General features: G+C 42.7%; 1 protein-coding gene across 1 annotated transcript in view; it reads left to right on the forward strand.

Annotated features, from left to right (window-relative positions):
• MYO1F (myosin IF) overlaps positions 1–17,385 on the forward strand; it is an 85,383-nt gene that overhangs the window by 10,422 nt on the left and 57,576 nt on the right. The window contains exons 2-3 of the mRNA XM_034437755.3: positions 15,802–15,939; positions 17,007–17,096. Coding sequence (XP_034293646.2) covers positions 15,802–15,939; positions 17,007–17,096 — 228 coding nt within the window. The remainder of the gene's footprint in view (positions 1–15,801; positions 15,940–17,006; positions 17,097–17,385) is intronic.

Here is a 17,385-nt window from a genome sequence, read left to right on the forward strand (position 1 = left end):
CATGGCCTTCAGACAAGATAAATTTGGCCATCAACTCTGGTTTACAAATCGCAGGATTGGGATGTACAGATCCCATTAAATAAAAACCAAACAAATTGTATCATGGTTCTGTGTGATGTGATGAGAACCAGGCGACATTGTTTTTCAATGAATTAACGGGGCAGGGTAATCTGTACTTCGTAACAACGTTAATTCTATGAATGCACTTAAGCCAGGAGCTCAAAAATAAAACAAAGATGGAGCTTTGGAACTTTATAAAAGAAATATTCTCATCAGAAATAGGCAGCTAAACACTCACATTTAAAACCCATATTTTAATGGCAAGGACGTACTTGTTTATTCTTGCTTAATTCCCAGAATCCATGCTCTCTTGCGTTTATTTTGAATCGATAGTTCTTTAGAGCAGCAAATGTATAAAATCCTAAATTTTGTCCAAACCAAACAAGGTGACATCCTTCAGCTTCAGGGGTGGTGGGATTCAAATTTTTTTTACTACTGGTTCTGTGGGCTTGGCTTGGTGGGCGTGGCAGGGAGGGTACTGCAAAATCTCCATTCCCTCCCCACTCCAGGGGAAGGTTACTGCAAAATCCCCATTTCCTCCCAATCAGCTGGGACTTGGGAGGCAGAGAATAGATGGGGGCGGGGCCAGTCAGAATTTTTACTACCGGTTCTCTGAACTACTCAAAATTTCCGCTACCGGTTCTCCAGAACTGGTCAGAACCTGCTGAAACCCACCTCTGATGTGTACCCCATACTGGAGCCCTCTTTCAACTTGTTCCCACAACTGCTGGTTTGTCTAGGCAGAATGAAAGCAAGTTCTTACAGTAATCCTGCTTTGCATGCACTACACACACACACACACACACACAGAGAGAGAGAGAGAGGAAAGGACAGGACCAAACAGGACAAATACAGACTCCAACAAATAGTTATGACTGCCGAAAAAGCCATTGCAATTGGCCTGCCTTCCATGGAAGACCTGCATGGGTCAGAAGGAGGGCTAAGAAAATATCTGCAGACCCCCTCATATCCTGGGCATAAACTGTTTCAACTCCTCCCCATGGAAGGCCGCTACAGGGCATCGCATGGCAAAAAAACTAGACACAAAGACAATTTTTTCCCCTCATGCCATCACTCTGCTAAACACATAAACCTTACAGTATTGTCTGACATCTAAAGTATATTTATCCATGGTGTATGCCTGCCTGTAGTATTACTATTATCCTTTTCATCTTCTTTACTGTCCCCTCATATTGGTATAATTACTATAATTATTATTACACTGTTGCTCTGCGTGTACACTGCGAGTTTCTGCACTGGAGACAAATTCCTTGTGTGCCTAATCAGACTTGGCCAAATAAAGTATTTTTATGCTATGCTATGCAACCCTGTTTTTTTTTTATTTTATATTTTTTAATTTGATTTATATGCCGCCCTTCTCCGGAGACTCAGGGCGGCTTACAATGCGTTAAGCAATAGCCTTCATACTTTTGTATATTTATACAAAGTCAGCTTATTGCCCCCACAAACTGGGTCCTCAATTTACCTACCTTAGAAAGGATGGAAGACTGAGTCAACCTTGAGCCTGGTGAGATTCGAACTTACAGTAATTGCAGACAGCTGGTGTTAATCACAATGCTTTTACTCTGCTGAGCCACCAGGCCGAAAATAAGACCCAACTGGAAAATAAGCCCTAGCATGATTTTTCAAGATACTTGTAATATAAGCCCTACCCCCCAAAATAAGCCCCAGTTAAGATCATCAGCCAGACAGACGCGATTAGTACCGTATTTTCCCCAAAATAAGACTTAACCAGAAAATAAGCCCTCATGCATCTTTTGGAGCAAAAAATAATATAAGACCCGGTCTTATTTTCAGGGAAACACGATATGCTATGCTATGCTATTGACAAGTTTGCCAAAAACCATCATTTACTCCTGATTTTTGGCAAAACCACGGCCATAGCAAACCACTGATTCACTTAAAGAGGCCTGCAAAAAAGATAGTAAAATCAGATTGATCACATCATGGGTGATCTGATTTATAAGCATCAAGACAAGCGTTACGACTATGATGGGTGGGTTCCTTTACAGTCATAACTCAAGGACTATTGTAAGGGTAATCACAACTCAGGACCTAGAAGCACCTTGTTACCTAACCTTTTAACTAACTTATTAATCAGCCTTTTGAATTTACAGATTTCATAAGCTTTCCTGAGCTACAGCTCACCATAAGACGCTTGGACTGGCTAAACTGATATAGGATTTAAATTAAGATAAGGAGGGGGAAGGGGGAGGAAAGAGAGCGGAAGACAGATTACAAGTACCTTATTGATTGCCTAATGCAATGTGTTAAAAGCTCATTGTGTTTATTCAGACCTTTTTCAGATGGCCTGAAATCTTTTGATGTGTGGGAGTTGAGCAACATTTAAGTTTCTCCCTTTTTTGTCCCAAATAGTTACTTTGAGATCTGCCAGTGGGTGTCCTTTGAGGTTGAACGCTTTGGTATTGTTGTTGTTCAGTTGCTAAGTTGTGTCTGACTCTTCCCAACCCCATAGGCCATCTGAAAAAGGTCTGAATATTTGAGTGTCATCTTCAGGATCTGGCCTTCTAAAGAGCAGTCAGGGTTGATCTGCTCTAGGACTGACCTGTTTGATCGCCTTGCAGTCCAAGGGACTCGCAGGAGTCTTCTCCAGCACCAGAGTTCAAAGGCCTCAATTCTTTGGTGCTCAGCCTTTCTTATGGTCCAACTTTCACAGCCATGCATTGCAACTGGGAAAACCATAGCCTTGACTCTACGCACTTTTGTTAATACCAAAGTATTAACATGAATTTGGGCAAACTCCAGGAGAGGGTGGAGGATGGGAGCCTGGCATGCTATGGTCTATGGCAGGGGTGGGGAACTATGGCCCTTTTATGAACTGTGGACTTCAACTTAAGGGCCTGGTCGCTCAGCAGACTGATAGCATTGTAATTAACACCAGCTGTTTGCAATTACTATAAGTTCGAATCTCACCAGGCTCAAGGTTGACTCAGCCTTCCATCCTTTCTAAGGTAGGTGAAATGAGGACCCAGATTGTGGGGGTAATAAGCTGACTTTGTATAAATATACAAAAGTATGAAGGCTATTGATTAGCGCATTGTTAGCCTTGATAGTACAGTGGTCTAGAGCACCCTGTTATTAACACAGCTGCCTGCAATTACTGCAGGTTCGAATCTCAGCAAGGCTCAAGGTTGACTCAGCCTTCCATCCTTTCTAAGGTAGGTAAATTGAGGACCCAGTTTGTGGGGGCAATAAGCTGACTTTGTATAAATATACAAAAGGATGAAGGCTATTGCTTAGCGCATTGTTAGCTCATTGTAAGCCGCCCTGAGTCTCCGGAGAAGGGCGGCATATAAATCAAATTAAAAAAATAAATAAATTGCTTAACGTATTGTAAGCCGCCCTGAGTCTCCGGAGAAGGGCGGCATATAAATCAAATAAAAAATAAAAAAAAACTCCCAGAATTCCTTGAGCCAGCATGGATTCTGGAAATTGAAGTCCACAGATCACAAATGGGCCATAGTTCCTCACCCCTGCCATAGACCATAGCATGCCAGGCTCCCATCCTCCACCCTCTCCTGGAGTTTGCCCAAATTCATGTTAATACTTTGGTATTAACAAAAGTGTGTATAGTCAAGGCTATGGTTTTCCCAGTTGCAATGTATGCAGTGGTGGAATTCAGCCAGTTCGCACCACTTCGGAAGAACTAGTTGTTAACTTTCTGAGCAGTTTGGCAAACTGGTTGTTGGAAGAAATCATTAGGGCAGAGAACCAGTTGTTAAATTACTTGCATCCCACCACTGAATGTATGGCTGTGAAAGTTGGACCATAAGGAAGGCTGAGCACCAAAGAATTGAGGCCTTTGAACTCTGGTGCTGGAGAAGACTCCTGCGAGTCCCATGGATTGCAAGGCGATCAAACCAGTCAGTCCTAGAGGAGATCAACCCTGACTGCTCTTTAGAAGGCGAGATCCTGAAGATGAAACTCAAATACTTTGGCCACCTAATGAGAAGGAAGGACTCACTGGAGAAGAGCCTAATGCTGGGAAAGATGGAGGGCAAAAGAAGAAGGGGACGGCAGAGAACGAGGTGGCTGGATGGAGTCACTAAAGCAGTCGGCGTGAACTTAAATGGACTCCAGAGGATGGTAGAGGACAGGAAGGCCTGGAGGAATGTTGTCCATGGGGTCACAATGGGTCAGACACGACTTCACAACTAACAACAACAATACTTTGGTATTACTTTGTCCTTCTTTTGAGTCCTAATCTCACGCTTGTGGCCAGCTATTCTTTTGTGAAAAGTTGGTCTCTGTTTCTCCTGCACAAAATCTAGAGGGGCATTGCTGGCAGATGAGGGCATATATCCGATTGTAGAAAAAGCAAGTGAAGGCTACAGGTAGTCCTTGATATACAATCGTAATGGAGCCTGCCCGTTACAGGTAGTTCTCGACTTACGACCATAATTGAGCCCAAAACATCTGTGGCGAGACATTCGTTAAGTTAGTTTTGCTCCGTTTTACGACCTTTCTTGCCACAGTTGTTAAGTGAATCCCTACAGTTGTTAAGTTAGTAACACGGTTGTTAAGTGAATCTGGCTTCCCCATGGACTTTGCTTGTCAGAAAGCCGCAAACGGGGATCACATGACCCCAGGATTTTATAACCATCATAAATACTGTATGAGTCAGTTGCCAAGCATCCAAATTTTGATCATGTGACTATGGGCATGCTGCAATACTTGTAAGTGTGAAAAACAGTCACAAGTCACTTTTTTCAGGCTGTTATAACTTTGGTCACTGTAACTGAATCTAGATATTCTGCTTCGGATACCACAAAGCCCCCTCCCAGAAGGTAACAAGGAAAACAGGTCATGAAGAGGATGTGTAGTGTCCCAGACAATCCTGCGGACCCTGCTCAAGCATTGCTCATATGCCATGTCCTGGATAGAAGGGAGTGAATTGCCAATAATCTTTTCTGCCGTCCTCACCACTCTCTGCACTGCCTTCCTGTCCGAGGCAATAATGCAGTGGTGAAATCCAATTTTTTTTACTACCGGTTCTGTGGGTGTGGCAGGGGAAGGATACTGCAAAATCTCCATTCCCTGCCCACTCCTGGGGGAAGGATATTGCAAAATCTCCATTCCCACCCTACTCTGGGACCAGCCAGAGGTGGTATGTGCCAGTTCTCTGAACTACTCAAAATTTCCGCTACCGGTTCTCCAGAACCTGTCAGAACCTGCTGGATTTCACCCCTGCAGTAATGCTTCCAAACCAAACTATAATGCAATATGACAGGATGCTCTCGATCATCCCTCTATAGAAAGTGGTAAGGACAGGGGGAGGAAGATGTACTTTTCTCATGCGATGCAGAAACTACAGGTGTTGCTGTGCCCGCTTGAAATAATAATAATTTAACAAGGTTGGAAGGGACCTTGGAGGTCTTCTAGTCCAACCCCCTGCTTAGGCAGGAAACCCTACACCACTTCAGACAAATGGTTATCCAACATCTTCTTAAAAACTTCCAGTGTTGGAGCATTCACAACTTCTGGAGACAAGTTGTTCCACTGATTAATTGTTCTAACTGTCAGGAACTTTCTCCTTATTCTAAATTGCTTCTCTCCTTGATTAGTTTCCATCCATTGCTTCTTGTCCTGCCCTCAGGTGCTTTGGAGAATAGTTTGACTCCCTCTTCTTTGTGGGAACTCCTGAGATATTGGAACACTGCTATCATGTCACCTCTAGTCCTTCTTTTCATACGAATAGACATATCACCAATGATTTGTCTAGTCTTATGTCACCACATATCACCAAACATATCTTATATGTCACCACATCTCATCAGACAAAAAGGGACGCGGTGGTTCAGTGGCTAAGACACTGAGCTTGTTGATCGAAAGGTCGGCAGTTCAGCGGTTCGAATCCCTAGTGCTGCGTAATGGGGTGAGCTCCCGTTACTTGTCCCAGCTTCTGCCCACCTAGCAGTTCGAAAGCACGTAAAAAATGCAAGTAGAAAAATAGGAACCACCTTTGGTAGGAAGGTAACAGCGTTCCATGCGCCTTTGCCGTTTAGTCATGCCGGCCACATGACCACAGAGATGTCTTCGGACAGTGCTGGCTCTTCGGCTTTGAAACAGAGATGAGCACTGACCCCTAGAGTCGGGAACGACTAGCACATATGTGCACGGGGAACCTTTACCTTTACCTTTATCACCAGACATATCACCAGCTTCACCAGTGGCTATGTTTTTATGCTGCATCCTGAACGAAGATTTTTTTAAAAAACCAGATATCGACTTTCCTTAATCTTGATCCTGGCTGGCATCTAATCCCTCATAAGGCTCAAGCCTGTGCAGAATAAAGATATTCTGGGCAGTGATTTGAAAAATTTAGCAAGTTTGTTTTTTTTAAAAAAAACTATCTTCTTGGCTCCCCTCTGAGAGAATCCAACAAGCATTTTTCTCTGTGAACTGAGTGGTCAACACAGGATGTGGTATCTTTATTTTCAGTACCCTGCATAAACTCTTCAGGTTGTGTTGCTTGCAGCAACAGTGAAGGAACTCAGGCTTTTGAATACGTCAGCTGCAAAGGACAAGCATTAGCCTGAACAAACTAAATTCAGAGTAAGGGCTGCAAAGAGGAAGTGTTTGATTTAAATTTATCTTGCATGTTAAATCGGACGCTAAAAAACATGGCTGAGGATGGTGTTTACGGCCCTGATGAGAGATCCTTGTAAAGATGCCAAGCTGAAATCTTTTCTATACATCCTTGTTGGTAAATAATTATAATTTCAGCGTCCCCCTTGCAAGTCCCTGTCTCATTGATATTTGCTTTGTTTCAAGTCGCTGTCATTACGTGACTTCTTTCCAAAGTAATACAGATACTTCTCGACGTACAACCACAATTGAGACAGAATTCCCGTTGCTAAGGGAGGCAGTTGTTAAGGGAGTCACGCCCAATGGTGAAATCCTCCGCGGTTTGCCACCCGTTCACTGCCCACGCATTTGCCAGCCAAGAGTGGGATTTGGGAGTTCTCCGAACTGCACAGAATCTTAGCTAGAGATTCTCCCGAACCCCTGTGAACCCCCACCAGCCCACCCCTCTACACTTCAAATGCTCAGCAACTACCCATGTTTATAGCTGTTTGCAGTGCTCTATGGTTGCATGATCACATTGCATGTGGTTTTGCCCCAAACCAGCACTGACTTCAGGTTATTTGGCAAAACTGTTCCCCTAATGAATCATTAGTTTGCTTAACAAACACCTCCCCCCAAAATTCATAACATCAATCATGTGATTCATGATTACTACTGGTTCTGTGGGCGTGGCTTGATGGGCGTGGCTTGGCGGGCATGGTAGGGGAAGGATACTGCAAAATCTCCATTCCCTCCCCACTCCAGGGGAAGATTACTGCACAATCCCCATTTCCTCCCGATCAGCTGAGACTTGGGAGGCAGAGAATAGATGGGGGCAGGGCCAGTCAGAATTTTTACTATCGGTTCTCCGAACTACTCAAAACTTCCACTACCGGTTCTCAAGAACTGGTCAGAACCTGCTGAAACCCACCTCTGAAATGCACGCTGCACACACATGTACATTGCGCGCCAAACGCACACTTTGTGCGGAAAAAGGAAGCTTAAGAAGATAAGTAGAACAGCGAGGGGAGGGGGATTTCCTGCTTTCTAGAGAATATAAATCGTGTGGCACAGCTGATAATTGGAAATACTGGTTCGGACGAATCGGTAGCTTTTTCTTAATACCGTTTCGCCCAAACCGGTAGCTTTTATCACTAAATACTAAACCAGTAGCATTTCACCCCTGGTCACGCCCAATTTTAAGACATTTTGCTGTGGTTCTTAAATGAATCACTGTGGATGTTAAGTGAAGCATACAGTCATTAGAAAAATCCAGCTTCCCTTGACTTTCCTTGCCTGAGACCAGCTGGGAAGGTTGTAAATGGTGATTAAATGGCCCTGTTGCCAAAAGGGCCTAAATTTTAATCATGTGATTGCAGGGACAGTCATATTTTTGACCGATCATAAGTCATTTTTTCCAGCATTGACATAACTTAAAATGGGCACTAAATGAAAGGTTGTAATTCAAGGACAACCTACTGAATAGGGAGGGAATGCCTAACAGATTTTATGCATCTTGAGGCTGCCTCAGATGCTGTCAGAATAGAAGCTAATTGGTGATAGGTTTCTGGACTAATAAGTTCTGGTGTAATTTTCTAATGTCTTGGCATTTTGAGAGTGACTACAAATTAACCTGGACAGAACAATTGCAAATTCACCTGGACAGAGAACCAATCAGAAACGGGCTTTCCAGAATTCTGTTAATATTATCCAATGAGAAAATAGTTGTGTGAAAAACACTGTACAGGAGCTTAGCCAATTACTGCTAGTCACATCCAGGGGTGGGATTCAGCGAGTTCGCACCACTTCGGACGAACCGGTTGTTAACTTTCTGAGCAGTTTGGTGAACTGGTTGTTGGAAGAAGTCATTAGGGCAGAGAACCGGTTGTTCAATTATTTGAATCCCACCACTGGTCACATCTGCTAGTCACAGATGCCGTTGAAATATCAGGATACCAAATTCTTAGGCTATGGTTTATTAGCCTAGAAGCCATCCCCATTGGATTGACACTAGCTGTGAAAGCCTGCATCAATTTACAGGAGTACAGGGGGTTCTTGATGTCTATGGAGATTCTCAGTCATCCAGGTCATGGTTGTCCCAAAGGTGCTTTTTCAAGAGGCAGCTGGACTTTCTGGTTTTTCTTTGAAGACATTTCGCTTCTCGTGCAAGAAGCTTCTCTGAAAAGCTGAAGAAACTTCTTGAATGAGAAGAGAAACGTCTTGAAAGAAAAACAAAGTGCCTCTTGAAAAAGCACCTTGGGATCTGTAATAAAATGGAACTTTGAGGAAATCCAAGCCTCGGAGTTTTCATTTGTTGGGGGTGTTACTTGAAACCCTGACATGCTGATCTTCTTGTGCCTTTTTCTATCCTCAGAAAGAAAAAAAGTTGTCAAGACAAGGGAGGGAAACACCCTTCTAATTTTAAGGAACTGATCCAGGATATAAGTCTATCACCTATTTTTGAGAAGTCTGTGTTCTAAAAATGAGAAGATAGTAATAGCAACAGCACTTAGATTTACATACTGCTTCACTGTGCTTTACACAGCTCTTTAAGCGGTTTACAGAGTTGACATATTGCCCCCAAATAATCTGGCTCCTCATTTTACGAACCTCGGAAGGATGGAAGCCTGAGTCAACCGTGAGCCAGTGAGAATCGAACTCCTGACAGTTGGCAGAGTTTGTCTGCAATACTGCATTCTAGCCACTGCGCCACCACGGTTCTGAAGATATGTTTCTATACAGTCAAGATTTAATTACAGGTAGTCCTCAATTTACAACCATTTGTTTAGTAACCATTTGAAGTTACAATGGCACTGAAAAAAGTGACTTTTGATCATTTTTCACAATTACCATAGCAGCATTCCCATGTGATCAAAATTCAGACACTCGGCAACTGGCTGGTATTTATGATAGTTGCAGAATCCGGGGGTCATGTGATCCCCATTTTGTAACCTTCCCAGCTGACATCCGTCAAGCAAAGTCAATGGGGGAAGCCAGATTCGCTTAATCACTGAATGATACATTTAACCACAGAGGGTTTGGGAGGCCTGCAGAGTGCCCCTGGGGGTTGGGGAGGGCAAAAATCGGACACGCAAAGGCCAAAACCTTTTTTTTTTTCTTGTTTTCCACTTTGAAATCTTGGTGCGTCTTGTACTCCAGTGTATCTTATAGTCTGAAAAATATGGTACTATTTTCACTGTGTAATCAAATCCGACCTTCTTTTGTTTTTGTGAGTGCTCTGTGTCTTGCTGTTAAATCAAAGAACAATCAAAATAAAAAGCAAGAGACGTCAGGAATTTCCTGAAAGACAACAGACTTCACAGGTTGATGGGCTTGGCTGACATATGTGTGTTTCAGTTCTTCGTAGAGCAGAGTCACCAAATACCATGACTCTTTTCTTTTTCTTCTGATTGGGCCCAGTTGCATCCTCTTTGCCTTTTATGGCTAATGACACCCTCCCATCCGCCCTGCCTGTTTCCTCTAAATACTCAGGTCCTGTTTCATCTGCAGGACTCTGAGTTCCGACAAAGCACAGTATCTTCTCGGTCTCTTTCGGATGGCTACTTCCATCTATTGAGTTTACAGACTACAGAGTTGGAAGGAACCTTGGAAGTCTTATAGTCCAACCCCGTCCTCAAGACCCTATTCCAGTGATGGCTAATCTTTTCTTCCTCGGGTGCCAAAAGCGTGTGCAAATGTGCAATAGCGCGTGCATGCGTGCCCCCCTCGTACGCCCTGCCCTCCTGCACATGCATCCGCAATCCCCCGCTCACTGCCCCACCCCACCCCTGAGCAGGCACATGTGACCCCTCGCGCTCCCCCATTCCCCACGCCCCGTTTGGGCCTAGCAGGCCTCCCTGAAGGCTCTGGAGGCTGGAAACAGCACATTTCCAGATTTCCAGTAGGCCCGTTTTTCACCCTCCGGAGGATCTAGAGCTGTGGTGGGATTGGTAGGGCCGGGGTATCTACGAGACCGCCTTCTGCCGCAAATAGCTTCCCACCGGCCAGTACGCTCGCACAGAGAGGGCCTCCTCAGGGTGACGTCCGCCAGACAATGTCGGCTGGCAGCCCCCAGGGGGACAGCCTTCTCTGTGGTGGCACCCGCCCTCTGGAACAACCTCCCCCTAGAGATACGCACGATACCAGACCTCCAGACTTTTCGTCGGGCCCTGAAAACTCATTTATTTCACCTAGCTGGGCTGGCTTGATCCCATCTGTTTCGGTTTTAATTTGAAATTAGTTTTAATTGGGTTGTTTTAAATTGTGGGCCGAAATTATTTAATTACCTTTTAAATTGTTTTTTAAATTCTGTATGCTCTGTTTTATCTCGGCTGTTCACCGCCCTGAGTCCTGCTGGAGAAGGGCGGTATACAAATAAAATAAAATAAATAAATAAAATAAATAAATAAAATAATTCAAGTAATTTAACAACTGGTTCTCTACCCTAATGATTCTTCCAACAACCAGTGTGCCAAACTGCTCAGAAAGTTAACAACCGGTTCTCCCATGCCGTGCCACATTTTGGCCGGCAGAATGCTCCAGGAGGCATCCATTCCGTCTATCCCCCCCCCCCCCCAGCTGGCCCACAGAGGAGAACTACAATGTTGATCTGGCCCTCAAAGAAATCCAATTTGACACTCCTGGTAAAGATGGTCGGATGTGTCTAAGAGAGACTCGGAGTCCTAGCTAAGCAAACTTCCATCTATCAGAATAGGGTTAGAATTATATTTTGTGCCCAGGTAGGTAAGTATTGACTGGTTATAAGTACAATGTAGAATCAAGTGAACCCATTTATAAATCATTTAAAGTTATTTAATACAATTCCATTCATTTCATTTCAAAGTTAACCAATTGCCTTCTCAGTGGTGGCCCCTGCCTTCTGGAACAATCTTCCCTCAATACATGGTTGACTCAAAACTTTCCTCCAAGCTTTTGGGCCAAGATGAGTAGAGGTCCAATTGGTTGAATTATAGTATATTTTTAATCAATCAATCAATCAGAATAGAGCTGGAAGGGACCCTGGAGGTCTTCTAGTCCAACCCCCTGCTCAAGCAGGAGACTCTACCATTTCAAACAAGTGCCTGTTGAGTCTCTTCTTAAACACCTCCAGTGTTTGAGTACCCAAAACTTCTGAAGTCAAGCCATTCCACTGGTAATTGTTTTCACTGTTAGGAAATTTCTCCTTAATTCATTAATTAATTTTAGTTAGTTTCTTAATTAATGTTAAGGCTTGCTACCATTTTATTTATTATTAGTTTTCATGCTAGGTATTGCTTTCCTCTGTGTCTCTTGTTAATTTTTATACTCCGCTCAGAGTGATGTTGTTGATTGGGTGGTCCCATAAATACATAACCAATTACTGCCCTTTATCTCCCCTACATTCCACCTGGTCCAGAGGTGGGTTTCAGCAGGTTCTGACCAGTTCTGGAAAACCGGTAGCAGAAATTTTGAGTAGTTCGGAGAACCAATAAATACCACCTCTGACTGGCCCCGCCCCCATCTATTCTCTGCCTCCCGAGTCCCAGCTGATCAGGAGGAAATGAGGAAATGAGGATTTTGCAGTAATCTTCCCCTGCAGCGGGGAGGGAATGGAGATTTTACAGTTTTACAGCCATGCCCACCAAGCCATGCCACGCCCACCAAGCCACGCCACGCCCACCAAGCCACGCCACGCCCACACAGAACCAGTAGTAAAAAAAATTTGAATCCCACCACTGACCTGGTCGTGATATCTCAAAGACATATAAACAAAAGGAAATAAAAGAAAAGCGTCTCATAACCAGAAAAGGATTTATATTTTTTTTGATGAGAGCAAGATGAAGAGAACTAGTAAAGATTTCCCAATATTGTATGCCACCCAGAGTCATTTTCTTATGAGATGGACAGCTATACAATTATGATAAATAAAAATAATGGGATTTCTCATATAAAGAAATAAAGGTAATAAGAAAGGGATACCAACGACTAGGAAGATGAACAATAGTTCTGTTGTTTCAGTTGTAAAACCTCCTTTGTTAGACTGGATAAATCCTTAGCCTTTTTCATCATCTGAAGTATGGTCACCAGCTGTTCTAGAGCTTTTGATTTTTCTTCAAGTACTGTAACAAGCTTGGGTATGTTACAAGTTCAGGAGGAATTCACACATCCCACCAGCAATGTGGCTCACAGTTTCAGATTCTTGTCCCTACATTTTCCCGTCTTTCTTCTTCAAACATAATCAACAGAAACCCTATCTTTTTGTTGGCTTGTTCTCTATCTCAGGTTCTCATTTTAGATAAGTAGAAACTTCTGACTCTGAATGGAAAAGAAAAAGTTGGAGATTTCCCTTTAAACTTTGGCCCTCTCAAACTTAAATTTTATTTTTATTTACAGGTAGTCCTCCACTTACAACCGTTCATTTAGTGAACATTCAAACTTAAAAACGGCACTGAATAATGTGACTTATGACTGTTTTTCAAAGTTACAACCTAAATTGTAATGGCCAATTGCTGTGTCCCCCGGGACATGTGATCCCCTTTTGAGACCTTCTGACAAGCAAAATCAATGGGGAAGCCAGATTCACTTAGTAACCGGGCTAGTAAATTCAACTGAAAAGTTTCAACTAGTTTACTCAACTGCGAAGTTTCACTTAACAACTGTGGCAAGAAAGGTCATAAAATGGGGCAAAATTCACTTAACAAATGTCTCACTTGACAACAGCAATTTTGGGCTCCATTGTGGTCGTAAGTCGAGGACTACCTGTATTAAATTTATTTGCCACCCATCTCACCGCAAGGCAACTCTAATCTAACTATGGACAGAGTTAAGGCATTCCTTAGCAGTAGTAATCAGGTAATCCTCAGTTTATGATTACCTCATCCTCAATTTGTTTAGTGTCTCTTTGAAGTTACAATGGCACTGAAAGATGTGACTTGCAACTGGTCCTCACACTTATAACCATCATAGCATCCCCATGGTTACATGACCAAAATTCAGATGGTTGGCAAATGGCCTGTATTAATGACAGTTGCAGCATCCAGCGGTCAGGTAAATCACCTTTTGCAACCTTCCCAGCTGGCTTCCAACAAGCAAAGTCAATAGAGAAAGTCAGATTCCATGCAGCAAAAAAAAAAAAAAAAAATGTATGTAATCTATTTAATACCCACCTCACTTAATGATAGATGTTCTGGTCCCAGTTGTAGTTATAAGTCAAGGACTACCTGTACAGCTACTGCTTACTGAGCAGATAGCTAACATCCAACCACAGCCTTCAGGACACCGTCTATTGCTATTGATCCCGTGAAATATTAATACCACTTTATAATGCCTTGGTAAGGCCACACTTGGAATACTGCATTCAGTTTTGGTCACCACGATGTAAAAAAGATGTGGAAACTCTAGAAAGAGTGCAGAGAAGAGCAGCAAAGATGATTAGGGGACTGGAGGCTAAAACATATGTAGAATAATCGCAGGAACTGGGTATGTCTAGTTTAATGAAAAGAAGGACTAGGGGAGACATGATAGCAATGTTCCAGTATCTCAGGGGCTGCCACAAAGAAGAGGGAGTCAAGCTATTCTCCAAAGCACCTGAGGGCAGGACAAGAAGCAGTGGATGAAAACTAATCAAGGAGAGAAGCAGAACTAAGGAGAAATTTCCTGACAGAACAATTAATGCGTGGAACTACTTGCCTCCAGAAGTTGTGAATGCTCCAACACTGGAAGTTTTTAAGAAGATGTTGGATAACCATTTGTCTGAAGTGGTGTAGGGTTTCCTGCCTAAGCAGGGGATTGGACTAGAAGACCTCCAAGGTCCCTTCCAACTCTGTTATTCTATTCTATTCTATTCTATTCGATTCGATTCGATTCGATTCGATTCGATTCGATTCGATTCGATTCGATTCTACTCCACTCTTCTCCATTCTACTCCATTCTACTCTACTCCACTCCACTCCACTCTACTCTACTTTATTCAATTCTATTCTATTAGTGGCGTTTCACCTCTCCCATTTCAGTATATAATCCTTCAAAACAAACAGGTATTCCTACTTATTCTCTTTTACTGAATTCTAGAGGCAAACTCCTGGGAGGTCTCACTATTCACTCATTCAGCTCGCCAATGTATAAAAAGCAAAGCAATTCAGAATAAGAAACAAAACCTATAGCAATCTCAACATGAAAAACAGATTAAAACCAGAGGTGCCGAATAAAAGCTCTATTTCCAAAACCTGAAGATTTGCAAAGGTTTTCAGCTGGTGGTTAAAAGAGGGGAATTTTTTCTACTACGAATGCAATTTTGGTAAAAAAAAAAAAAGTCTGCAAGGGATTAAAATTAGAGGTAATCCTCAATTTATGACCACAATTGAGCCGAAGATTTCTATTGCTATAAACAAGGCAGTTGTTAAGCGAGTCATGCCCACGTTTTATGACTTTTTTGGCATTGTTGTTAAGCGAATCTCTGCTGTTGTTAAGTGAATTATGCGATCATTAAGTGAATCTGGCTTCTGCCATTGACTTTACTTGTCAGAAGCTCTCTAGAAAGGTTTCAGGTGACAATCCCAGCACCACAGGATGCTGCAACCATCGTAAAAACATGCCATTTGCCAAGCACCTGAAATTTGATCACATGACTGGGGAATGCTGCAACAGTCGTAAGTGTGAGAACTGGTCATACGTCACTTTTTTAGTGCTGTTGTAATTTGAATGTTCATTAAACGAATGGTTATATGGAGTGGTGCGTTGGCCTAGAGGTGGAGCTCTCGCCTCACAATCAGGAGGCTGTGAGTTTGATCCTAGGTAGAGGCAGATATTTCTCTCTCTGGGCACACTGAGAATATATCGGCTGAACAAAACTCTGCACTGGCAACAGGAAGGGCATCTGGCCATTAAAACACTCCGCTAGCTCCATTCAGTTGCCCAGACTCCACCCCGCAAGGGATTATGGGGTCGTTAGAAGAAGAATGGTAATTAAACGAATGGTTGTAAATCGAGGACTACCTGTATCTCATACTTCTTCAACCAGGTATCTTCCAGATGTGTTGACTATAACTCCATCCACTCCAGCCTGAGCAAAGAAAAATTGATTGATCACTAACGTAATCCAGAGTTACTTTCTCATGGATAAAATCTCTTTTTTTTTTTTCTTCTCTCTTAAAGGGCAGCAAGGAACGCTTTCATTGGCAAAGCCACAATGTCAAACAGAGCGGGGTGGATGACATGGTCTTGCTCTCCAAAATTAATGAAGATGCCATCGTTGAAAATCTGAAGAAACGTTACATGGATGATTATATTTTCGTATCCTTTTATCCTTATTTTTAAAAAAGGGAGGGGGAAATGACGAGGGGGGATATTGACAGGATCAACTGAGTACGTTTGATCAGAACAAGCCTTTTGTTTGTTCAACCATTGTTACAACTGTAATGGAGCTTACCCGCTTTTGTGGCTGTTGTTAAGTGAATTCATTGTTCGCAAGGGGGGCGTTTTTGCCAAAAACTGGAAGTAAATACCAGTTTTCAGCAAAAATCTCATAAATTATGGGCACATGACTGCAGGATGCTGCAAACGGCCATAAATGCAGGCTGGTTGCCAGGCATCTGAAATGCGGTCATGTGATCACAGGAACCGCAGCCATTGGAACATCAGAACTGGGTTATAAGTACTTAAAGCCATGGTGGCGCAGTGGTTAGAATGCAGTACTGCAGGCTACTTCTGCTGGCTGCGGGCTGCCTGCAGTTCGAGTCTCACCGGCTCAAGGTTGACTCAGCCTTCCATCCTTCCGAGGTGGGTAAAATGAGGACCCAGATTGTTGGGGGCAAGAGGCTAACTCTATAAATTGCTTAGAGAGGGCTGTAAAGTACTGTGAAGCGATATATAAGTCTAAGTGCTACTGCTATTGGGGGGGGGGTCATAACTTGAAACAGTCACTAAGCAACTGGTCATAAGTCAAGGACTACCTATATGGTGGTTCTTAACTTACGAGGACCTATATAGATATATGAGGTCCCAGATTGTTGGGGGCAACATGCTGACTCTGCAAACTGCTTAGAGAGGTCTGTAAAACACTGTGAAGCAGTATATAAGTCTATGCTATTGCTATAAGTATACATATATCTATATCCACATATATAAGTCTATATTCAGGCATGAATGCAAAGGATCTCCACTTAGGAAAGAGTCTGTGGATATCTTGCAGGTGTAGCTTTGATATCTCAAGATTCCCACTTTTTAAGTTCAGATTGTCTGGCCTACAAGATGTAAGCCAGAGTGGTTGCAAATCTCTGGGTTTTTGAGCCCAAACATTATTAAAGAAATCACAGGCCATTTTTGTTTTCTCTTTCTGGACCTTAATAAGGAATGCTCAGACCTATATTGGACCAGTCCTTATATCTGTCAACCCCTTTAAGCAGATGCCCTACTTTACAGATCGAGAAATTGAACTCTATCAAGGAGCGGTGAGTCAATTCAATGATAAAAATGAATCTGAAATCTGAACGATCCCATTCCTTGAATTTCTTACAATCTATTTTGTTATCCAGTTACATTTTTAATCCACCCAGTAAAATGGTTTGTATAATGATATCACTCTTTCTACCAAAACCTTTGAGGAAGGCTGGTTAAAATATTGATTTGATCTACAATTTTGCAAACTGAAGCAAAAAATGTAGAACAACTATTGCATTATATCAGGTTGCAGGCAGTATCCAGCAAATTAAAATGATATATTCAATTGATTTTTTTGAT

The sequence above is a fragment of the Pantherophis guttatus genome, chromosome 1 (genome assembly GCF_059756535.1).
Source record: "Pantherophis guttatus breed Tessera chromosome 1, ASM5975653v1, whole genome shotgun sequence".
In the NCBI taxonomy this organism is placed as follows: Eukaryota; Metazoa; Chordata; class Lepidosauria; order Squamata; family Colubridae; genus Pantherophis; species Pantherophis guttatus.